The sequence below is a fragment of the Pezoporus flaviventris genome, unplaced genomic scaffold, assembly GCF_033815535.1.
Source record: "Pezoporus flaviventris isolate CSIRO_AGI_PZ_B2104156 unplaced genomic scaffold, CSIRO_AGI_Pfla_v1 ptg000002l, whole genome shotgun sequence".
In the NCBI taxonomy this organism is placed as follows: Eukaryota; Metazoa; Chordata; class Aves; order Psittaciformes; family Psittacidae; genus Pezoporus; species Pezoporus flaviventris.
The window spans coordinates 8107772-8133364 of NW_026892550.1; the positions used below are offsets into that span (position 1 = coordinate 8107772).

Consider the following 25593-nt stretch of genomic DNA (forward strand, 5'->3'; position numbering starts at 1 on the left):
GACAGGTTTTAAGAAAAGAAAGATTTTTAGACAAAAGACCAAAAGCAAGATTACATTGCTGCGTAGATCAGAAAAAAAAAAAGTTTCTTTTTGCACCTTTCCCCTGGTTTGACAGTATAAGCAGGTGAAATAGATGTAACCAGCGATCCCTAGCTGGTTTCTGATAGTGTGTGCATCTTCCAAAGACACTTCCATAATTCAATTCCTTGTAATGGCTCTAGAAACCTAGTGGTTTCTATATGGTCTTACAAGAAATGAAAAGGCATCATATTGAAACATACCTGAGTATTTAATTGCAAGATATCAGACCTCAAGACATAGACATTTCTTCTCAAAATATACAGCATGATCTAATAGGTCATTTCAACCATAGCTTTGGTATGAAAGTGTTTTGAGGCACAAAGGCTTAAAACTAAAAATGAACAATATAGAATTTTTGCAACTGTAGTACATTTTTCTGAGCAAAGTGTAAGATGATTTGAAATGAAATAAATCATTGCAGACAATACTGACAGTTCTGAAACAGGTCAGTTAAGAGAGAAAAATAGGGAAAAGGGCCCTTCACATTACCATTGATATCCACAAAACTGCAACTGATATATTACTAGAGACTTCAGTTCTGGTTATGACTCCAGTTACTTATGACAACATATGCATAAATATTTTCAGGAATTAGAAGGTAAATCTTAAGTAGTGCCTGTAAGTACTACTATAGATGAATTTGATAGGAAGTGAGGGGTGATGTCAGGGAAACTGGTCTAAACCAATTCTCAAATACCCCACCTAACATGCTTGTGCATATGTATTTATTTGATGTCATTAAAATAATAGAGCTAGGCCATACAAAGAAAGCCATAATTCATATGGAGTGTTTTTTCTCTGTAACTTTATTAAATACTTTTCATTGCATCTATGCATTGATAACTTTTTGGTATGCAGCTAGGCAGAAACATAGCAAAGAAAAGCTCTTTTAAATAAGACTGTTGGATTTTGGTTTTAGTTCACAGCCTGATCCTCAAACAAGTCCAAGATGGCATATCTTGAAGACAATGAAATGTAGTTTACTGTCATATGAACTGGTAATTTAGTCTGCGATGCTGAACTCTGGCTTACAGAACTTGCATAATGAGAGACTGAATGCATTCTGCATCCTCCTACAAAGCCAGTACAATTATTTCTCTAGGTACTTCTGTAGTTGTTAGACTGCATTCGTAAGATGCTTATGAGTTCTTATAACACCGATCAGGAGCTAGATTTATTCTCCTAACATTCAGCTCTGTTGCAAAGGTTCTTGCCTTTTGATAGAAGAAGAGAGACTTTTCCCGATCCACAAGGAAGTTATGGTAGATTATTGCAAGTCTTGTGTAAATCTTCAGTTGAGCTTTCTTATTGCCTAGGTCGATGGCAGCAGCAAGTGCCAAATGGTAATAGCCTGCTGCATCAAAAGGGTCCTGAAATGAGACACAAAGATATTATCTTCTATAGCACAACCGGTGTAAAAGGACATCCAAGCTCATTTTGTTAGGTATCAAACAAGAATAAGATTCCAAAACTTCAGCAGGTTTTCCCACTTTATTACTTACTTTCTAAATGCATAGAAATGGATTGTGATAAAACCTGGTGTTATGAAACATTACTCAAAGTAAACATTTTCTGCAGCAGTTTTTAGTATTTCTTACCTTAAGTTCATAGAATATAATGTCTCCTAAGACCAAGTACACCTTCATGTAATACAGTGTTTCCTCCTCAAACTCCAAAGGAGAGGAACAGAGGGACAAGGCCTTTAAATAGAAGTGTTCAGCTAGTTCACAGTTGCCCAAATGATGATGGATGGCAGCCAGCCGATGATAAGCTATTCGCTCATTTAGCTGATTTCCTAATGAGATAATGTATAAGCCAGGATAAAACCAGAGACAGAAATAGTCAAATCATCTCAAATCAGAATACATCTATGCATTTTTTTTTTGTTTTATTTCTATATGGTATTTGCTGAACTTTTATTTGCTCAAGAGATACATGGCCAAAACCCACCCTTTGAGAGGAAACCTACATAATAGCCAAATTTCCTGCTCTAGGATTTAAAGGTGTTGGATATTTTCTTAAGAAATCACTACATTAATCTCATGCTTAGATATATATAGCCTATGCATAAATGCAGAAGTAATGAAAGCAAATTAATGGGATTAAAGACTCCCTTGCGCCTCCCAGTGCATACATTACATGAAAAATTATGGCAAAAGATGATTCTCAGACTGATCCACCTGTCTGTGCTTGCATGGAACAAAGCTTAAATTGAACAGCTCTCAGAGTTTAAGAGTAGTAATTTTTGAAACTAGCCCTAGACACTCAAAAACCTTTTGAAGATTACGTTATTCATCAGTATTACATTTTAGCTGTCAGAAGCAACATTCAGATTAGACCTAGAATCCCAGATTAAGTTCTGTGCTCTAACAAATATTTTCCATAGAACTTGGAGTTAAAAGAGGCAGCAGGAACATTGTTCATTCTTGAATAGGTGCAAAAATAGCAATGATAGTATTGTTATGAAATCCTGGCAGGAAATCAGACTGAATTCAGAGGAAGAAGACCTTTTAGAGTTCTGTTGTATTTTAGAGATACCAGTCACAGTTATCTATAATTTAAATTGGTCTTACCTAAATTTACACTGAGCATGAGAGATGCTTTGGCATATTCCAGACTTTCCTCATAAGCCTTCAGATTCACCAACAATTCCACCAGTTTATTGTACAATCTGAGTTCAGTGGTTTTGTTGCCAGTCTGAACAGCAAGTGGAAGAGCCCTGTCCTGAAACATGTAACAGCAACTTCGGTACAGCTGAAGCAAAAGATGTGCACTAACAGACTTCTATTTATGTCAAGCAACTTCTGGTTTCATTTTGATCTTTGCTTATAACATATCCTACACTCAGAAAAGGAGTTGAAGTGGGTGGTATCTCTTAACACCATGGTAAAGTGCTCAGCTGCAGTAGGTTAGGAATGGTTTGCTGAGAGGATCAGCTTTTGGTTCAGAACTGGTAGAACACCAGCTGTGACAGGAGGGTACATAACTGTCAATGCAATAGAAAAACTACACAAACCTTATAGAAGGTCACTGCTTTCTCCTTGTCCCAAGTACCATTGAAAAATATGTCTCCAGCAGCTTCAAACAGTTCCATTCCCAAATTTGGATCTCCTGTGTAAAGAGCAGCATCCTGAGCAACCTGAAAAGAAAATGGGATGGGGAAGATAAGGAAAAAAAATCTTGGTTACTTCCTGGTTAAAACAAATCATAAATACTAGGAATTGAAAAAAATCTTGTTAAGGCCTCTCTTCGCATTGTCAGATAGCAAAGGCTGTATTTGGTGAGACAGTGCTCTGTCTTTTTCAGTACCCTGCTTTTGAGCAGGCCAGTGGCAGCTGCTGAAGAAGGAACATAAGAACCTGGGCACGTATAGTGTTATGGTCTCCCTTTTTCAGGCAATATTATCCTGCTACCTTAGTCAGCATGTGACACTAAAATAGTGTATTTGACAGCTGCCACATGTTAAATTTGAATTAGATGCAATTAGAATTTCTATGATAAATTCTAAGTTAGATATTGCTAACAGTGCAGATTTAAAAGCCTGTGACATAAATTCTGTAAATAAATGTAGCTCCACTATTCTGTTCTGAGATAAATATATGCCATGTTAGCAAAAAGGATTTCATGAAAGGCTGCATTCATCTACCTCAAAGCAAGAATATCAGGATAGTCAGCTATAGGATAATGAGAAATAAAATAAAAATGAGAAATAATATAATACTAACGATAAAGGGGACTTTTACATGCAGCAAGATTAAAAATCTTGCTTTGGTGATCTTTGGTTCTCAAATTGCATTCAATTAGTACAAGTCCAGGTCTACCTAAGCACAAAGGCATTGACTTTTCCACCTATTTTGGCTTCAGGCACCTAAGGACTCTATTGCATCATATTGTGGAAGTTGTTTTACAAGGAAATTAAGATGTGATGGCCTGGACAAAGTATTGACCCAGTAGTCAACATTTTAGAGGGCTGATTCCTGCTTTGAGACTTTCCTCATGGACAGGCATTGATTCTGCTCTAAATACCAGGTACCACATATGCACAGTATAGAATACACATGCCTATCCCTGGCCCACTCATCCTTTGAGGAAATAAAGCAGATGGAGAAAAATCATCCCACATGCTGCTTTGGATTTTGTACTACCAAGTGACTGCCTTGGGGGCTATCAGCTAAAGTTATTTATTAAAAGAAATGACAGGCTTATAGCACAGTCCCTTCTTGTAAACACATGTATTCAGTTTTCCTGGTAACTATTAAGAAATGTAGCTTAACTGAGAGAAAAAAAAAATGCCATGGAGTGGCCCCATGTATTGTGTCTCAGTCCATTTTAAACATGAACTTGTTTCCTATGTTTCCCTGCTTTGTAGATCTAGCTTTCAAAACATCTTAGCAGGTGTCTGATTATTTTATTTAGGCATCATGTTTTGGTACTACTCGTACACCAGCCAAGACTTAGATATCACTGTATTGGGTTCTGTATACATCCTGCACTACAAGGCAGATGGGAGAGAAGTATTTTTAACTCCTTTAGAACAGCAAGAACCTAATTCCCCAAATACTCCAGGGAATGACAAGGAGCTACATGGACAACAGTCAGATCCAGGTGGTTGTCCCACTCTGAGAAAGGCTCTAGATCATCCAGTTTCAGCAGCCACAAGGGTTAGATTCCACTTTCAAGTCACCTTTCAGACTGTGTTAGCACAGCAGTAAGCAGCTGCAGCAAGTCCCAGTTGGTGGTGGGGGCCAAGTTGTGCAAGCCACATGCCTCTATTCTCACTGTGCCAAAGGCAGCAGCAGCTCTAGCTGGCTCTATGCCATGCTGTGCACAGCCAAAAAAGGAAAGCTTTAGGTGTTTTGGAAATGCTTCCTGAAGAAGCTACTGTCTTTTCCTGAGGGCCTTTCCCACAAGCTGACATGCTAAGGTGATTATTATTTATTACCCACCAGCATGTAGCATGCATGGTTTGCTTGCTGTGGTACTACAGAGCTGGTAAAGATGATGCAATACACAGAACTGACAACAAAGCAGGCACTAAGAAAGGTTGCTGCCCAAAAAAAAATCTGTCCAGAGTGAAGCAACAGGTCAAACACAGAGCACCAACAGAAAATGCTGAGAATTTCAGCTGCTGAGCATTACATAGATGTCATGACTATGTCATGTCCAGAGCACCAGTCAGCAAAATCTCTGGCATCTTTATATTGTATTAATCTCTTACTATCCCACTTGCAAAATGCTGACAACATGTGCTTGCCTCTTAAGTGTTGACAACATACCTGAATATAAAGATCCACAAGCTCATTCTGCCCCAGAACATAATATATCTTTCCTGCCCGTAGCCAAGCATATGCCTCTTTCTCTTTTTTCTGCAGATCTATAAATATTCCAAGGCTTCTTTTGGTATATTCCAGAGCTGACCTGTAAGCCCTGAAAGAGGGAAAACTGCTAATTACTGGGGGGTTCTTCAAATTAGCAAATGGGTTTCTTCCTAGTGAGAAAAGCTTTATGTTAAAGACAAGCTGTTTCCCCTATTGAGTGCAAAATTATAATTTCTTATCTATATTATACTAGTAACTAGCAAGCTGAGTCTCTTTCCCTTTCCTTTTTTTGTTCAATTTACGTTTCCTGCTAGATTGTTATCATGTTATGTTATTTCAGGATTTCTTCATCTAGATGCATCCTTTCCCTGCCCCAGGCTAGTGACAGGTGGGAAAAATCCTTCTTCATCTTTAGCTCTTCTATAATTTAAGGCCTTTTCCTAAAAACTTCAGAATGGAATTGCAGCTATAAATATTTTTTACTAAAAACACCTAGGCTCTGACTTAAGCACAGTTCACACTAATCAGCAATTGCAGAAAAACTTGGATCACTTTTAGAAGCACCGAAATTATCAGATCACTGGACAGTGTAATTTTCAAGAGTAAGGACACTGTGCCCTCAGAAAAGTAGCCATAATCCTTATTGGGAAGACTTATTAAATTAATTGAGCTTATGGTGCTTTATACCAGACCTAGAAATCCCAGAATTATTAAATCCTTCTGTCTTGTGTTAGACTGCCATCACCTTGACATGATGCATTTTCCTCCAAGCAACATATGTTAAAATATAACATGAGCTGCACGGTTACAGTGAACCCTTACAGAGTGCATCTTTAGAACAGCATACTTAGATCTCCAAAGAGGTCAGAAACAGATCTGGAAGTAATACACTCCCCTGTATTTCATACTACTAAGATTTCAGTTCTGTTTCAACAAGGTATCTCGTCTGAGGGGAGGGGGGAAGAAAGTTTTTACCACTTTCTGATTCTTGCAGAAATTGACCTGTCACTCCCTTTACACTCAAAAGAAAGTGAAGTTCAAGTGAGCAAGCCTGACATTCCAGTCTTTGCTAACAAGCCACTAAGATGAGGAAAGGTGAGGTACTTGAACTAGCCCAACTCAGCCCAATTACTGAATGCTACTTCTATCTCCAATTCAGAGTTTTTGCTTTTACAGCACACAGAAGCATATACCAGCCCATTACCCAGCACAGCAGCTGGAATGGTTCAGGCTGTTTCCCCTGGCATGACCACAGTAGTTTACAATGAAGGTGGTGACACCACAGACATCACTGTTTTAATTATTTCATCATAAACACATATCCTTGTTACTCAGAGCTGTTAACTCAAAGGATACTGTGAAACTATGGGCTACTGTAACCTTATCTACTAAGATTACACAGCCAACATCTGGGAGCCAGGCTTCTGGGATATATAAATTCCATGTACTACACGCACACAAAGCAGCAGCTTCTCCAGCTAGCGAAAGCCTTCTACAAATTCCAGGTAGCTTGAAATCTTAACCAGCTCCTTTGTCTTCAGCCTCTCCAAAAGATGTTCACCAACTATATCATTAAACAGCAGTTAAAGTAAAATAAATTAGGTGATACACTAGGAAAGTTAGCGGCTTGGACTGCAGCCACTTAAAGCTAAAATAAGTATCTATTCTTTCCACAGCTGAAGATATTTTTTTCCATTCTGAGGCATGCTTGAAAATACCTGAATTTAAAGCGACTCCCCTAAAGCAAGATACAGTAAGAAAAAAATATCAAAGCTGTCTTAAACACTCAAAAAATGTCCAGAGAAACCTGTGAGTTTCCCCAGCACCTGCTAGTTACTATAAATAGACTTGTGTGGTCCATTTTCCATTAAGCAAAGCAAAAAAAAACTGGTATTCTGAAAATAAGACAGTATAGAGATTTCTGGAGACTGACACAATGCAGTTTTACATATAGGCTTTGTACTGCTTTAAGTTTTGAAAAAAACATTTCCTCAAAGAGAAATGCACAATGTGATGCCTGACCTGCTTGGAATATGTCGTTTGGTTTCTAGTGGAAAAAGCATTTTGTAAAAATCTATCATTGTGAACAAGTCACCTGCCAGCAATAATCCTAGAGCTATAGCAGCCATCAAGAGCTGCATGATATACGATACCTTTTAAAGATATTTACATAGATTTTAGAGATTATTTGGCTTGCAAAGTGGTGCTAATCCCTACCCAATATCTTGTCTCCTCTGAGAGACTATAGCTACCTAAGAAAACCCAACAAAACAAAAAACAACCCAACCGCAATGAAAGTTTCTGCTACCACTGGACCCTGCAATTCCAATAAGGCATATTGTCAAAGCAGAGAGAAAAATAGTCACATTCGGCTACTGTGCAAACTGAGATCCTTTAGCATGACAAAAAAGTTATAACCAGAATAAAAGCAAAGTCATTCAGCACATCTTACCTTTCTGTTCCTAAAGACAAATAGAGCTGACTAATGGTTTCCAAAATTTGTCCCTCCAGAACTTTGTTGGACATCTTTCTAGCTAAAGATAGTTGATATTCATTGTAGATGACACACTGAGCCTCATTGGGAACAACTGTACTGTAGAACTGACACAGCAGTTTAATTGCTTGTAGTTGACCTAGGAGATTAGAAATACTAACATGAATCTCTACTTTAAAATTAATGTTAAATTAGTTTTAACGTATTGTTATCTTTTCATAAATCACATCACAATCAATCAATAACAATATATAAGTCATAACAAGAAGATTCCACTGCCAGTTTCTTCTTCTTTCACAAAGATAACAAAGACTAGAAGTTACTTCAAACTTGATCTCAAAAATAATGAAACACTCAATTGTATAAACTGCCTTAATCACAATACTGAGAGTAAAGAAATAAAGCATGGTTCTTCTAAACACAATTATTTCATGCAAAAGTAATCCAGATTACCAGTTGTTTTCATATCTTGAAACTCAAGTCTGGCGCTGTTTGCACTACCAACAGTAGAACCATTGTAAATATTATTAAACATAGAAATCCCTAGACTTTTTACTGATTAAGTTATTTAGGTTTTCCTTAACATTTTATTTTCTCTATAATTTCTAACAAACCGAAGTACCACCAGAAAAGAAGCCAACACTTATTTATTTCTCTACCATTATGGGACAGAGTAATGATTTAAATCATTTTGATAGCTGTCACATAACTGGACATAAAAATGTTGCTTAAGGAACAACTAAAACATACCTATATAACAAACACTCCCAAAGAAGGCCCCTTTCATATCTGAAAGACAAAAAACATACTTACTTTCCAGATGGCTTGTCTCCATTGCAACTAGAAATGCCCATTCATAGTAAAACCTGCCTTTTTCTCTTTGAGTTCCACCAACATAGTAACATCCCAGCTGAAGGAGGACTTGAATAAACTCTTGGCTGTAGTCCATATTTGGAAGTTTGGAGAACAATTTCACTGCCCTGATATAATAATGTTCTGCCAGCTTGGTGGCTGCTGCTTGCAGACAGAGTGTCCCAAAATTAGCCAGGACTATAGCTTGGTTATGGATCATATCAGCCTCTTCTGAAAGATGTAGTGCTTTGTAGTAACTCTCAGCAGCTTCTTTTGTATTGTTTGTTCTTTTCAAAGCAACAGCAAGCATATTATAAGTGCTGCCTAGTTGTTGAGTATTGCTCCATGGACAATCTATGACAGCATTTAAAATGGCTAAAGCCACATTATATTGCCTGTAAAGAATGTATAGCCAAGCAAGTGAAACCAAATAGTTAATAATTTCCTCTGGCTTAGCAGAAACATCAGAGTCCAGTGCTTTCATCATGTAAACAATGGCATTTCCATACAGTTTGTGGTGGCTGTACAGTTTTGCTAAGCTAAGATAGATAGTGCTGCATAGCCCTTGCTGCTCATTAGTAAACACAGAGGAAAGTGCTTGTATGAGGTAAGGTGCCACTTGGGATGGGAGTATTGGTCTGTATTTCCTCAGGCCATAGAGCTTGGAAGCATTTTTGATGACTAAATCAATCATTTTCAAGGAATCCATTAAAGTACCAGAGCTCTGGGAGGAGGCTACCTTTATGCAACTTAATACAATGTGTGGCAAACACTTTTCATTGTAGGACTCTGCTAGTTTGATATAACAGCTGTTTGATAAGTTGTTTTGTAAACCCAAGTCATTAAGCAACACTTGAAACCTTTCCAAGAATGGTAGTGCCTCTTCATGTTGTTTGTGTGCACTGTAGTGTTTTGCCAGGAGAAAGCATGCCCTTGCCTCTGCATGCTTGTTCTGGCTCAGAATTGTCCTCTTTAGAGCATACTTCAGAATATCTGACTCCAGGTCAGTACTGCAAATGTAGCTGGGAATTCCCATGAGGAGAGCTGTAGCCTTGTCAAAAACATGAGCACATTTCTCTTTGTTCTTTTGTGTCAAGTAGATAACTGTTAGATTTGTATAAAGAGCAGTTACAAAGTACAAATCACTAAACTCTCCAGCTATTGCTCTCAAGGCTTCCTCAAAATACACCCGTGCTTGGGAAAACTTCAGCTTTTTAACACTGAGCCTGCCTAAGAGAAAACATAGCCTCGCTAGTGCCCAGGGCATACCTGCTTTCTTTGCTGCTTCCCGTGCTAATCTAAGAAAACTAACCAGTTCTGCTTCTTCAGAAAAGCCATAGAACATGCTGTTGATAAAGGGATAAGAAAAATCATAGAGGTGTTTGAAGTTTCTCTCATACTCTTTCCTATTGAAAAAGAGTAACAATGACTCAAAGATGTCAGATGCTTGAGCATCATCTTCATGTATGTGGAAGCAAGGTGCTTCAGGTGGAGGAAAGATTTCCTTATTCAGTGAGCTAGCAGAATTGTTTCCTTCCGTAGCTGTCTCTTCTGCCCAAGTGGCCTCCAAATTCTTGAAGTTCTTCAGGAATTCTTCTATCTTGCCATTCTTGCTAGTAAATCCTGTGCTAGAATGTGAACGTGGGGTTTCTGAAATTCAAAGATAAATTACAGATCACAACTTCATGTGTGCCTACACACATGTTCTTTCACAGACCAACAAAATATTTATCAGTAGAAGATGCTGTTAGGAAAACATTATGTAAACCTACTGCACTTTCTTAACAGTATGTCTAGGAGACAAGCCAAAAGTGGGGAAAGGCAGAGATCAAAGAGGATCAGGGAGAAACAAGTGTGGGAGACTGAAGGAGTGAGGATAAACAGGACTTGCTACATGTAAGCAGCTGCTGATCAGTACACTTGCCTAGCCAGGCCCTGTGCCTGACCCAACACCAATCCGATTTAAGTCCAGCATTAACTTGAACTGGTTTGTGTCCGAGTTTATATTCTCTGTACTCTCTGTGTGCGTATGAGCAAGAGATCTGCAAATGAATTCCAATTCTGACTAGCTTCAAGCAGGAGGAAAAAACAGAATCTGGAAAGACCCCAGGTCTGAACTGGTAGCGGCTGCTGGATGGACGTCTGGTTTAAGGGAACTGCGAATTCGAGCATGTGTGTAAATTGAGCAAAGTATGCTGATGTCCTGATAGAAAGCTTGGGGTGGTGTGGGGTTTGGGGGGAGGGAGGACAAACAAGACTGAGCTATTTAGGGTGTTGCAAGGATGCCTGCAAAGGCCCTGTTCTCCTGTCCACATTATGTCTGTGTGGCCAGCCATGCCTGTAGGAGGTATAATAAGATTTCTTCTTTCAATCAAATACCAACCCTGATTCGTTGCTGGCACAGGTTAACTTTCTCAAAATTGCCAAGTTATGGCAGCTGATGCAGTCAGTCATTGATCTAAACTCTCCTAGTACTGACAGTGTTGAATATCTTAGAAATACGAAAAAATGGCAAACATGCCATCATTTCTTTAGTCCTCCCACTGTTATTCAGCCAAGGTAGTCAGGCAGGAAGTAGGAACATAGTTTGTAGTCATAGTCAGTGACAAAGTTTACAGCTGCGTATCGACAGGAGCTTATTGAAGTTGCAGATTTAGAGCTCAGTTTTCTTAGAATCTCATTTTTAAAACCATTCAGCAAAACCATAAATATAAAAATTGGTATTTAGAAAAATGTACAAGTAATGATAGTGACAGCTTAGCAACTAAATGCCAAAGGGAAATAATTCTGCATCCTCATCAAAATACCTCCTTTGAGAAATATATTTATGGGATGAAGTTTTTTAGCAGATGGAGCATCTGCTCAAATTCAAAGCCAGCACTTGCCAGGTGCCCCATAAACAGTATTTTGCCCTACTAAACTGGGGGGCTTGGGGGGTGGTGCATGTATGAGTGTCACAGCAGTAGAAATAGGGCATGCAGTTTGCAATTGGATAGGAAAGTCCAAGACAGACATCTAATCAGTGAAAACCCACAATGTCTTATAGCAAAACCTAAGAAAGCAAAGAACAAGAGAAGAAATTTCAGATTACAAAGATATTAGAAGGAGAAAAGCTGGCAAAAATGCCAAAAACATCAACATTCACATTATTTTTATGTAAAATATTTTACTTTTATGTAAAATTAATTTTATGTAAAATGCATATGAAGTATTACCACATTCATGAGCTTTCTGAAATTCTGGTTCTTCTAATTGGTCTGTAAGAAAAAAAGTCATGTTAGTTATGGTACGTAAGTTTCTATCCAGTTTTAATTTTCCTAAAATAAGGCTATTTTTCAGTTCAGAATTTTCTATGTCAGAAGAATTGGGCATGTCATAGAAATTTAGAAGGGAAGAAATTTAAGTTTGACCCAAAGCTAACAGATACTAGGGACTTAGCCTCCTGCTGATACAATTCCCTGATTTCTACATGTTTATCATCATGCACCTCCCTCTGCTCAGTAAGGTGGGGAGGCATCTGTATTTTGCACTTGGAATTAAAACCAATGTATTTCCCACAAGGGATGCATCACTGCTACACCGAAGTACAAATGGGCAGCATAGATATATTACTGAAGCAAATTTTACCATCATTTTGAGAGGAAGGAAGGGGGGATAATTATTTAACATAGCTCACATAGATAAGAGTGTCAGAGTTTTCTGGCCATTCCAGTAACATGTAGATGAAAAATCCCTTTTACTTTTCTTTTAAAAGGCATATATTTAGATTCTGTAGACATTACTACTATAGATCTAGTTGTAAACATTTAACATGGCACATCTGTAGAATATTAACGTATCACCTTGAGACAGATCCACAAAAAATAGCATTTCAGATGGCATGCTGCATTTCGGGATTCTATTCACTGTCTTTCATACACTGGATGCAGCGTAAGAGGCACTGAGTATATGAACGATATATGGAAGTTTATTTTACTAGCCTTTAAGAATGGCCTCTCACTGATTATTTGCTTCTCAATCCTCCTTCTTTAAATACTTTCCTGACTTTGGTGGACAAATGCCAGATGTTTACAGGACTCATGACAATGCACTGTATATTAAATTGGGGAATTGATCATAAGTAAATACTTCTCATTAGATTGATGTAGATGGAAAGAATCAAAACCCCATTTACTCAAATCACAAAATAAAATATCATAGAATCATAGAATCGTTAGGCTTGGAAAGGACCTTAACATCATCTAGTTCCAACCCCCCCTGCCAGGGGCAGGGACACCTCACACTAAACCATGTTGCCCAAGGCCCTGTCCAACCTGGCCTTGAACACTGCCAGGGATGGAGCATTCACAGCTTCCCTGGGCAACCCATTCCAGTGCCTCACCACCATAACAGGAAATAATTTCCTCCTTATATCCAATCTAAACTTCCCCTGTTTAAGTTTTAACCCGTTACCCCTTGTCCTGTCACTACAGTCCCTAGTGAAGGGTCCCTCCCCAGCATCCCTATAGGCCCCCTTCAGATACTGGAAGGCTGCTAGGAGGTCTCCATGCAGCCTTCTCTTCTCCAGGCTGAACAGCCCCAACTTCCTCAGCCTATCTTCACACGGGAGGTGCTCCAGTCCCCTGATCATCCTCGTGGCCTCCTCTGGACTTGTTCCAACAGTTCCATGTCTTTTTTATGTTGAGGACACCAGAACTGCACACAATACTCCAGGTGAGGTCTCACAAGAGCAGAGTAGAGAGGCAGGATCACCTCCTTTGACCTGCTGGTCATGCTCCTTTTGATGCAGCCCAGGATACAGTTGGCTTTCTGGGCTGCAAGTGCACACTGAAGGCAGCTCATGTTCATTTTCTCATTGACCCACACCCCTGAGTCCTTCTCCACAGGGCTGCTCTGAATCTCTTCTCTGCCCAACCTGTCGCTGTGCCTGGGATTGCTCTGACCCAGCTGTAGGACCTTGCACTTGGCATGGTTAAACCTCATGAGGTTGGCATCAGCCCACCTCACAAGCATGTCAAGGTCCCTCTGGATGGCATTCCTTCCCTCCAGGGTATCAACCAAACCACACAGCTTGGTGTCATTGGCAAACTTGCTGAGGGCGCACTCAATCCCACTGTCCATGTCAGCGACAAAGATGTTGAACAGGACCGGTCCCAACACTGATCCCTGAGGGACACCACTCGTTACTGGTCTCCAGCCAGACATTGAGCCATTGACCACAACTCTTTGTGTGCGGCCATCCAGGCAGTTCTTTATCCACCGAGTGGTCCATCCATCAAATCGACATCGCTCCAATTTAGAGACAAGGATGTCGTGTGGGACAGTGTCGAACGCTTTACACAAGACCAGGTAGATGACATCAACTGCTCTACCCCTGTCCATCAGTTCTGTAGCCCCATCATAGAAGACCACCAAATTGGTCAGGCAGGATTTCCCCTTAGTGAAGCCATGCTGGCTGTCACCAAGCACCTTGTTGATTTTCATGTGCCTTCGCGTGCCATCCAGGAGAATCTGCTCCAAGATTTTGCCAGGCACAGAGGTGAGACTGACTGCTCTGTAATTCCCCGGGTCATCCATTTTCCCCTTCTTGAAAATGGGGGTTATATTCCCCTTTTTCCAGTCGTCGGGAGCTTCACCTGACTGCCATGATTTCTCAAACATGGTGGCCAGAAGCTTAGCAACTTCATTTGCCAGCTCCTTCAGGACCTGCGGATGGATTTTATCAGGACCCATGGACTTGTGCACATTCAGGTTCTTAAGATGGTGTCAGACCAGATCCTCTCCTACAGTGGGCCCAAGGTCTTCCTTCTCACAGTCCCTGCGTCTGCCTTCCAAGACTTGGGTGGTGCAGTCAGAGCATTTGCCAGTGAAGACTGAGGCAAAGAAGTCATTCAGAACCTCAGCCTTCTCCAAATCCAGAGTAGCCAGTGAATATTAAGTGAATATTGGAAATGCTTGCTCTGGGTAAGTCAATCTACATTTAGCAACAGTGCAGTTTAAGAGAGAAAAGTGTTAAAGATGGTGCTGTTAGCTGGGGAAGATGTGAAAAGAAGTTAGCACTTGTAAAGACTAGGGAGGAGATGAGATGTGGTGAAAAAATGTGCAACAGGCAAAAAATAGGAGTGTGTCTATTGAGCCCATGAGATCCATTTAGTACCTAATAGAAGTCTGAGGCCTGTTCCCAGTCTTTATATTTGGGCAAGGGAGGTGAGATGTGGAGTCATGTTGCACATTGACATGAGCTGCATTTTGCAACTCAGATCTGACAAGCCTTGGTTATTGTTCACACACACATAGATTTGCAGAATTAAACCAATGCACCTGAGTCCAATCTACCCATGGCTCCTTTCAAATTGGAGCCTAAGGGCCTTTCTTCTAGGATGGCACTAAAGGAGATAAAGCTGTTAGATATTTGACAAGCATACACATTGCCACAGAACAGGGGTTCTGTGCTGGGATAAGAAATTGCTGCTTCTGCTCAATTCAGCAAGACAATTATATTACACTACCTTACACTGAATCTGTAAGGGTGAAACCTCAATTACGCCGGTTGAGTTTATGCAAAGAATGAGCACTTAGAAATAACATCTATATCAGGTCATGTAGCTAGAAGTATATATCTTTTTTCTTTGTAGGAATAGGAAAATACCAAAATCTATACCTTTGAAAGTTAAATCAAGCATGAAAATATGTATGTTTGCATCAGCTTGCAATAATTATTATGCCAACTTTCCCAAGATGAATAAAAAGCCAGCAGTATTTGGGTGAACATACTGCATTTTATAATACAGCACACTAATATATGAAAGCTTGAAGATCTGTTCAGCTCAGTTGTTAAAACCCTGCTGTTTAATTCACTCAAAGAAGGACAAAAGAAGATTTGTAAATGTTCTGCTGCGAAAAGTCTTTCATCAGCAGGAAAGTAGCAAAGATGATATAAAAGATTTTTACACACCATATCTATGATCAAACTGAATACCAAGATATTTCAAGGTAGTTGTAGACTGGAATCTCATTGAAATAAGAAAAAAGTTAAGAGGGATATAGGAACTGCATTTGTATCTTGTGCAGTAAAAAGGAGTAAGACTCACCTATTCTGTACACAGAGCAAACATCTGTGATGGATGTTTGTTTCAACAAATGTATTACTTCTTCCAAATCTTTTTCTTTGCTAAAAAATGATAGCTCTTCTGCTTCAAGAAAATCCAGGTCTTGTGTCCTAATAAAGAAAGGAGAAGCTTTGAACATGGCTGAAAGCAGATTTGGATTGAGGAGCTCAGTCAAACTGGAGTTTGTTAGACTAATACAAACTTTACATTATAGGTCCTTTTGTGCTAGAAGTCAGTAATATTCATATTTGTAAACATACATACAAAACTGGTAGTAGCTATACTTGCAGCTAACAGTTTCTGCCAGATCAGATTAAGTTTTATGTCTGGTTTATGGTATAGTATTTTAAGAGAATTTATTAAAAGCATGAATCTTTAAAGACATTATGGCATTGACTTCCTAACATAAGCTTAAAGTTACACATCTTTGTACTTGCAAACTATGATTAAGAACTTGTTTTAGTGTGCAAGCAGTCCAGACATGGTAGCAAGATCAGCCTACTTACATAGTGCCAATGCATGCTGAAATGCACACTTTTTACAGGTTTCTGTCCACATTAGGAGCAATTATTTGTAAGAGGAGCCCCATTTGAAGCAAGGCCTGTAATTAAGGGTACTAGCAAAACCAGAACTTGAAAGCTTTTTACACATAGACCTTCAGAGACCAGCAAAAATAGACTCTTCTGCAAGAGTAAAGCTTCTTGGATCTTGTGATCCAGAAAATGGAAACTGAACCAGATATAACTACAGAAACTCCTTTTCCCAACAAGAAACTTTGGTACAGACTGATAATATTTTCCAGCATTTAAGCAGATATCATCTTCCAATTTCTTTGCATTTGATTTGACTGCCACTCACTATAACAATTCTCAATGAAACAAGCCAAAAAATAAAATAAAATAAAAATAAATAAGCAAACCTGACTTCAATGCTCAGTATCTTACAGCTCAAAAGACTTTTTTTGTTTATGAGTTAAATATGTATCACTTACTTATTTCCAGGTAAGTCCACTTTAACATGACTTGTCTTTACAAAACCTATTTGGCCAGTAAACACATGTCTTCCAAGAAACCACTCCATGCATTCAATGTAATATCCAAGAATCTCAATTTTGTCCCCTTCCTGGAAGCTCATCTCTTCTAACACAATACCTTCATAATTTATCACAGCTAGACAGAATCCTTTTGCTGTATGATAAGGAGATAAATAATATTTGCAGATAAAGTAATTTAACACAAATAAAGTAATAACTCATCAGAAATAAAGTAATAACTCATCAGAAGAGCATATTTAGCAACAGACATTTGTGGAACTCAAGAGTTCCAACTCTCATGGAATGAGAGTCACATCCATTGCAGCAAGATTTAAAGCATCCAAACGTAATAGGTTTCATTTGAGCGATTAGAGTAGTAAATAACATAAAAATACTAATTTCCCAGTGATTAGAAAGGCAAGTCTAAAGTGTTTTCAAAATTCTAATTAATTCCAACATGAAGCAATAAAAGGAGATGTTTTAAGTCCCTACTTTCCCCTCTTATAAAGGGCTCTGAACATGGGCTAGAGTAAAAATACTGGAACCAACTAATAAAATACATGTTGGATAAACATGCAGTTATATACCAGTATTAAGACTGATATGTATGTAAAAAATAAGACATCTAATCACAGACCTCAGACCATCTGTGTAAGTTTCATTTCTCCGGTAGTATTAAAGCAATATCCATAGGAAAGGTCCACAATAATTACATCGGCTCATTTTCTTATTTTAAAGTTTGTCATCAAATCTAAACGGGCATCCTCAATTTAATTACTCTTTACTACTTAGTGCATCTACTTAGTATGGTATTTAGGAGGAAAAAGGGGAGAGATAATCCTTTAGGGTTTAACTCAATTTAGGCAGAGACTTATGCTCTCATTAATTTCGTTGCAGTGCAATTTTGAAAGCTGTTTTCCCATTCTAATACAATGCAAAAAAAGTTATTGAACCCTTTAAAATCTATCCTAACAAAAACGGGGAAAAAATACGTTTTTTTTTTTAATGCTGACATTTGAATGAGTTTCTTACCAACTTTCCTGATGGATTGTGATTCAGTTTTGAGTGTAAAATCCACAGGATCAGAATACCCTTTAAGAAACCATCTGAAAGTAGGAAAAAAACCTATTGAAGTTGGTGTATAAAATATGCCATTTTACTAAATATTGTGACACCAGCAGTGATACTTTAAATCCATTTAAAAACAGATGCACTCCTTCCACAATTATCTTTCACTGTCCAGACATAGCTATGTTTTGAGTAACAGTTTTGTCAAACAAACCTAAGTTGACCTTGGGTAGGGAGAAATAGCACAACAGAAAATTTCCAGCTTTTCAACTACTAAGAGGATCAAGAATGCATAATTTTCTGGTGATTCCTGAAGTGAGTCAATTGATGTCATTTTTGCTTTATAACATCTATGAGCTTAGACATGACCTTGAAAAAAACTGCATTAAGGAAGAGGATGGCTCCTGTCAATAGTGTTGAGTAAAAGCACTGCTAGTCTGTTTTCTGCATTTCCAACTATCCACCTCTTTCTATCTGTATTCCCAAGCATCCTGAAAACTGAAAATTTTCACTTAATGTTATACTATAAATGTTAATAGATGTTATTACAAAAAGCACCACCCAAACAATATCTAACTTATAAAATGGTAAACTATCTTTAAATGCTCTACAGGCATCTGGATTAGTTTCAGTTGTGTGGTGTGGAAAACAGATGTGTACATATGAAACAAATGCATATGAAATATATACAGTCGGGTACCTACTGATGAAAAGGGATCAGTGGCTCCACAGAAGCATTAGACATGTCACCATCCACAGTTCCACCTGCTATGTCTTCAGTAAAAGCCCCAGTCTCAAAAGAAGTGTTTATTTCATTATGTGTTATCTTTCTTATCAGATTGTCAGGATATAAACCAAAGAATGCCCCTAAAAAGAAACCAGTGGAATAGATGTCATTTTACATAATGCTTTACTGTCATACTAACTTTAAAACTGGCTTCAAGACCATCAGTAACGTTCAATAAGAAATTAAAAGCCTAAAATTCCCCAAGATTTTTCTTTGATTGTCAGATCAAAGAAAAGATGATACTTTCTTATCTAGTTTCCCTTTAAGAAAAGGGCGTGTTTGATGAGATGTGTGATCTGCTGCTGCTGCATCATTTTGCACATTCTTATTGCAGTAATCAGTGATCTGTCAAGCCCCTCATTCTGTTTCTGATGGTCACAGCAGGCCATGCTATTTAGGAAGCATGACAGCCTGGCAACCATTTGTAAACCCTCTCCTGTACATCTCCAGAATCTGCAATAATATTAAGCAAATTAGAAGGTACATCCCTCCCTAATCCATTTGGTATGCATTTATGGACCAGTTGCCCAGGAGTTTCTCTAATCCCCTTATGATCCAAGTAAACCCAATCTGTGTTTGTTCCTTTCTTTTTTCTTTCTGGTGCATATAGGTGAATATATTGAAATTTCAACTTCATTCTATATTTAAATAGGTCTTAATATTTGATTTGGGAATTTTAAAGAAAGGTGCTTATCTAAATTTAGCATTATTATGTACAGTGTTCCTTACCTTCCTGTACTAGCAGGCTTCTGTACATCAAATTTAGTGATTTTTCGTTTATAGAGACTTTAATGCCTGTTTCTTCCTCCTCTTGAGAGCAGAGCCAGAAAGACTGATCTAGGAATATGTTCTCCATGCAATGGTCTATAAAACCTAGAAAAATTAATCCAATTTGGTTTTCTTTGCAGTATTACACAAGATAATAACCTTTCACAAAGTCAGACATTCAGATAACTTCATTATTGCTTAATCAAAATAAAGAACTAATTTTAATACACAGTATTGGCAAAATTACATTGTCACATGCATTACAGCTACTATTAATGCTTACCTGTCACAATCTATACCAAAAAGACGTTGGATTAAAAGAGTACTTTTTTTCTAGTTCTCTAAGGAGCATTTTAAAATACAATATAGGAAGTAAATAGCAAGTGTGAAATTACAAATAAAAATCATTATTTTCAATTGCTCTGATGGAAACAGACAAATTCAATAGTCATGCACACAAACTCAGGTGAACAAAATGGAGACAAAGATCTGATTCAAATGCTATTCCTCAGAAAAGACCTGTGAAATTATAGGATATCAAAAATGAAACTCAAATCAGGGGCATCATATTGCTACAGAAGCCATGCTCAGATTTAGAAACAAAACTGAAGCAGGCAAAGCATATGAAGCAATCTTTGTTTTACTTGATATTTCATCTGAAGCATTACCAACTGTCCAGTTTGCTCACTACTATTCAGAAAATATGCAAAAGAGTCCAGGGGGAAGCATGAACAGAGATCTAGAAAATACACTGTGAAGAAGGATGACAGAAATTACAGTTGATTTTCCTAGTGAAAACAACACAGTGGATGTGCAGGTTAGATGTCTCCACAAAGAGACAAAGAAAGAGTTATCTTCACATGTCTACAGTGAGCAGAAAAAGCTGTAACAGCATTCAAGTTGCAGCGCAGGTTAGACTTTAGGACAAACCTTGGATAGACTGCTTGGAAAGCAGATACAATCTGATTCTGGAGTATTTAACTGAGTTAAGACATTTGCCAGGAATGATAGCTGTTATCTATTCTGGGACAAGGCAGGTTCTCCTGGAGGTTTGAGCGTCTCCAGCCCTAGTTCTCTAGTACCCAGTTCAAGAACATTACTTACTGCTATTAGGAGTTAATACAAAGAACCTCAAAATCCTGTTCAACATGCTCCCAATCAGAAATTGCATGCAGAGGAACAAAAAAGCATATTGAACTGTTGTATGGTGAAGCAGCTTTACCCAGTGAATGGTAGGTTAGAAACTTCCATATTTCTTCAAAAGTTTTAAACGTCACCACTATTAGATCTTGATCACTATGAATAGATAGCAGCCTGGCAGACAGCTCCTAGAAAACCAAAACAAACACCAAACCAACATTTTAATTACAATTATAGTACACATGAGCATAATTAATCACCAGGTAACACATTAAAATGCTATGTATTAAGATAGATAAAAAATCATCCAGGGTTTTACCTGTATAAGATACCTGTTCTTTAACACTTATCTACTACATACAGTAAGACAAGTTTTAACCTCACTTTTTCTTACCAGTTGTACCAGCAGTTCCAGTGAGGTTAATTTACACAGAAGTTAAGACTTCAGGACTGACCACACTGAGTGAGACTAAAGGCCTGTCTGGCTCAAATACATCTATAAATAGTGGCCAGTACTCTCTATTCAGAGTGTGAAAGCTGGGTGAGCATCTGCTGGTACTTTCCAAGAAAGCCCTTCTAACACAGAGCAATTTACAGCTTGGAACTGCCTTTGCCAGAGGGCATCAATATTTAATAGTGGAAAAGGTTTCTTTTGCTTGTTCGTTTGGGTTTGTTTGTTTGTTGGTTTTTTTTTACTTAAAATTTCTGTAGGTTATTTAAGTTATTGTGAAGTTTTAGGATCCATAGCATCCTCATGTAGGTTAGCCACAGAGTTCTGTTCACATTTGAGAGTGTGAGGCATTTTTAAACCTGCTCCCTAGTAGCTTGTCTTGTTCCAGAGGAGACATTGATCAGTTATGCCCTAGTTGGCTTTTCCTATGGTTAAGATTATTAAATGTACTGGACTATTATTTTTTGGGGGGGGGGTGTTTTGTGGGTATTTGGTTGGTTGAGTTTTTTTTTAAAGATCCTTTTCTCCCCATTTGTACTGGTTTGTGTTGCTAGATAGAATAGAATTAAACTGTACATTTAAGAAATATGAGCTATGATTGTTGTAAATTATAATTTCATGAGGAATTACAGAAATGCTAAAAGGGAGAACTACATAAACCTTCAAATAAATGAAACAAATATACAACTTTTGCATTCTAACAAAAAAGCTGTAACACATAATCTGGTTGCACTTCAGTTAGTAGCTTAAACACAGGGGTCTCCAGTGATGCTGGTTACTGTCTTTCAGGGAAATACAAAGAACTGCAGCAATTTATGAGAAGTACCTGAAACAGTATGTCCGAGAATAAATCAGGTGTGAAGCTAACAGGTGTAACGCTACTGCATCATTTCCCAGTACTATACCCTTCCTCCCACCATATCAAAATCGAAAATGCATCTTAGAAGTGTTTAAGGACTGATCAAGAAACTGATTCTAACTTTGGAGGGGGGAAGAAGGGGAGGAATCATCATTCAAACATTTTCTGTAATCTGAGCAAGATGAAGCTATGTTTTATGTCTTATGTGATGATTTTAAAAGATCTCAATTAATTCTGTTTAACTTCCACATTTTCAATTCCCACAACAGGAACAGATTAATAGAAATTCCTTTTTGAAAACAGAAGTCCAATTTAAGCCTCTTTGACATGCAGGCATCATCACCACTTTGATCTTCTGCATGCCCCCTTCTACACTAGATTAAATATTAACGAGAGCCTGAAATCTATTAATAAATTGCCAGCACATGCTAAAATACCTCAGCCTTGAGTGGTTTATGCACTGCTGAATATCAAAACATCATTCTAAGGCAACTTATCATTATAAATCTTGCTTCCTTCAAAGTCTTTTTGCCAGTCTATTTCTAATAAGGTCACAGATCTAGCCTATTTGTATGCTGTTTTTCCTTCTCCACCTTCCCCTAAATGAAAGTCAGAGGGGAACAGCAGGAGCACAGCCACAATATCAGCAGGTTGGTGGTAGAGAGTTCACAACACATGAAAGGAAAATCTTGTAGAAACGTATGCATCCAAGACAGTCAAATTCATGACTAAAGACTTCAGTGTTTCACTTGCTAGTGAAGAAGTCTGGAACTCATGGCTCAGGCAAAAAAGGGACATCAAAGGTCAAATGGCGTCATCTTGGTTTTTCATCAAGAAGGAAGATGAGACTTTAAATTGTATATGTAATGAAACTCATTGGTTGTAGAGGATGGGCTTCCTATATACAAACGAAAGACAGCAATAAAAATTGGCCAATGCTCTTACATGCTATTTAAAGCTATGGCCCTAGGAAGTCAAATATTTATGCTATTCTCCTTCAGACTTCCTCTTTGGTTTAGCAGCAGGCTTCCCGGGTAGCTTGCAGCCAAATGACTCCAAGTGACTGGAAACTGAAATGAAGAGTCAATATGAGGCCAATTTAAAAAAAAATAAATCAGAAAACCATTATTTCACTTGATGTAAATCAAAGCAGAACATTTTTAATATAAAATCCTTCAATGCCTTATTTAGCTGGGTTTATTTGACATCTATTTGATGTTCAAGTCTTTTTCAACGGTTTGGTATTTCTAGTGTTTCTAGATAGCTTTGGGCCATGGGAAACTGGTCACTGAAATTCAAGCATGCAACATGTAGATGGAAATGGGAACCAGATATCTCTCAGGCTGTTTCAGCAGCACAGGGTGTATTCTGTAAATAAATAGAACAATTCCCAAGCAACTGACTTACACTGAAAACTGCCATCACCTCCCTGCTGTCATTTTCCAGAAGACGGAGCTGCCCTCTGAGCTGTCTTTGTAGTCTGGGATCAGGACATCCGCTCTTTCGTCTTACCATCATTAACTTCAAGGAGATATCTAGAGAAGGATATCCATTTACAGCACTTACAGCTTTGAAGAACCATAAATCCCTCAAAATTATACAATCCACATAAGAACTATTTTTTTTTTCCAGCTTCAGAAACAGATTTACTGCTTGTTTCTTTTCCTTTTTATTATTCACTGGGGATAGTAGCCTAGCATGAAGCAAGATTTTTTCCAGTTGCATAATACAGGACACAGCTATATGAAAAAAGGGTGATTTGAAAGTCTAAAAATTTTGGGAGACACCTGACACATTTGGGGATGGAGAAGAGAGAAGAGTTAAAAACCAAGCAGATTGGTAACTTCTTAAATTAGACAGCTCTATGGACATCGAGAACATGCCCAGATTTCCATGTATACTGTGCATATTTTAAAACTCAAGGCAAACAGATGCTGGAATTGCAAAAATAACCTACTAAAAATATACAGATAACTCAACAACTTTTTATACTAATCTCAAATTTGTGGTTATCCGACACGTCACCCCCACTACTTCAGAAGGCTTCTAGAAGTTGAACATTTTGAAAAGGTGTTTCTCAGCTCAGCTGGTTGAGAAGTACCAGCAAAGATGATGGTTTAACTAAAAGCTCACTTACATGATTTTCCTAGTACATCTGAAAGAAGCTAGAAACATGTTCTCAGATCTTGACATCTGTTTATAACAATCTTTTACTACAGCTAAGGGTACAGTTCCAGCCAACTTCTCTCAGATAAAGAGTATCTTTAATAAAGCTGCTTTCATTCTGCATGTCTTAATTTAACTCAATAACAGTAAATCATATTCATGTTTTCAGATATCCAGATGGGCACATATAAGCCAATAAGCCACTCAGGAAGAATTCCAATTGCAAGTGTGTAAATAGGTCATGCTTCCAGCAATAAATAAGATTGTTAAACATCTTGAAATATTCCACATCCTATTACTTCCACCTTTCAGTCAGGTAAAATAGATATTTTTCACATGCTAGTCTAATATGCTGCATCTTAATGTGTTTTCAGAGGGCTTCCTACATATGTCTCCAGGAGTTTTACAATGACTTGTTCTTAAATTGCTCATTACTTTAAGCTCAAGAAGAGTTGCTCAGAAATATAAAGCGGTGTTACTGGACTACGAAGCCTCTCTAAGTTGTGGTCATGTAGTCAGTTGGTAGTACTAAAAGTGCAAACTAGAGTCTTTGAATTTTACTCAGATCACTGTTAGGTAACAATATTGTTGATCTTTCCATTTTATGTAAAGCCATAAAAAGATACTGGCACAAGTCTATTACTTAAAAAAGTAATTTTTTTTTTTTTTACATAATCAAATTGATCCCAAGTTAAACTGTGTTTCTACAGGTAAACATTTAAGTCTTACATAAAATTAATCTTACTAAAGTAATTACATTGAATTAGAACAACCGAAATATGGCTGCTTCTTCCAAAAGTACTATTAATAGGGTCTTATGGAAATGAAGCATGGTCCAAAACCCCATCACACCTACAATAATCTTCCTGTCTGCTTCTGTGAGCTCTGATCCATACCACCAGTTAAGAACCAAAATCTTTAGAGTGAGACAGGTACATATATGAACAAATAATTTAACTACGAATAACCATATGCTTGGGGGAGATTGTTACTGATGTGATTTGTCAGGTCAAGCCAGAAAGCAGAGCACATCCCAGTGATGGTTTTTGATGATTATTTCTCTTCCTCCATAAGGAAAGAAATGTGACTAGAGCCTCAATTAACAGAGAAGGCCATGAGGCCTCCAGAAGCGACATCTGCTGTATCTACTTACTGAAGAGCTGCACTCAATTGCAACTTCATTGAAAATACAGCATTAACAAAAAAAAAAAAAAAAGAGACTTCAAAAGGCCACAAACTTAAAAATGAGCCATTTGAGGAATTGAAACCTGTATGTAAAATTAGTGATAAAGTTTATTTGCTTTTCTTTTGTTTTTTCTTGGCCATTACAATATAATCCATAAATAGTTTCTGGCTTTCACAGCAGTTCTCTCTTTTTATGAGAGATTCTCAACAAATCTTATGCATAATTTGGATACTTCACAGCTCTTTGAAGTATGTTATAAAGCTTACAGGACTGAAGACTGC

The 25593-nt window shown here is 37.9% G+C and overlaps 1 protein-coding gene across 7 annotated transcripts in view; it reads right to left on the minus strand.

Moving 5' to 3' along the window:
- Positions 1-272: 272 nt before the first annotated feature.
- Positions 273-25593, minus strand: part of SH3TC1 (SH3 domain and tetratricopeptide repeats 1) — a 28249-nt gene continuing 2928 nt past the window's right edge. Inside the window, exons 3-18 of one of the 7 annotated variants that reach the window (XM_061468176.1) lie at positions 23368-23495; positions 20733-20838; positions 19472-19615; positions 18660-18822; positions 17920-17993; positions 16846-17041; positions 15837-15964; positions 11961-12002; positions 10015-10395; positions 8644-8682; positions 7852-8032; positions 5358-5508; positions 3098-3220; positions 2655-2805; positions 1680-1876; positions 273-1451 (exon numbers count right to left, since the gene is read on the minus strand). In XM_061468176.1, the coding sequence (XP_061324160.1) occupies positions 1221-1451; positions 1680-1876; positions 2655-2805; positions 3098-3220; positions 5358-5508; positions 7852-8032; positions 8644-8682; positions 10015-10395; positions 11961-12002; positions 15837-15964; positions 16846-17041; positions 17920-17993; positions 18660-18822; positions 19472-19615; positions 20733-20838; positions 23368-23495 (2435 nt within the window). In that variant the 3' untranslated portion in view covers positions 273-1220. Of the gene's footprint in view, positions 1452-1679; positions 1877-2654; positions 2806-3097; positions 3221-5357; positions 5509-7851; positions 8033-8643; positions 8683-8706; positions 10396-11960; positions 12003-15836; positions 15965-16845; positions 17042-17919; positions 17994-18655; positions 18823-19471; positions 19616-20732; positions 20839-23367; positions 23496-25593 lie in introns of those variants that run through there. The other 6 variants (XM_061468139.1, XM_061468185.1, XM_061468129.1 and 3 more) reach the window with 6 other exon arrangements.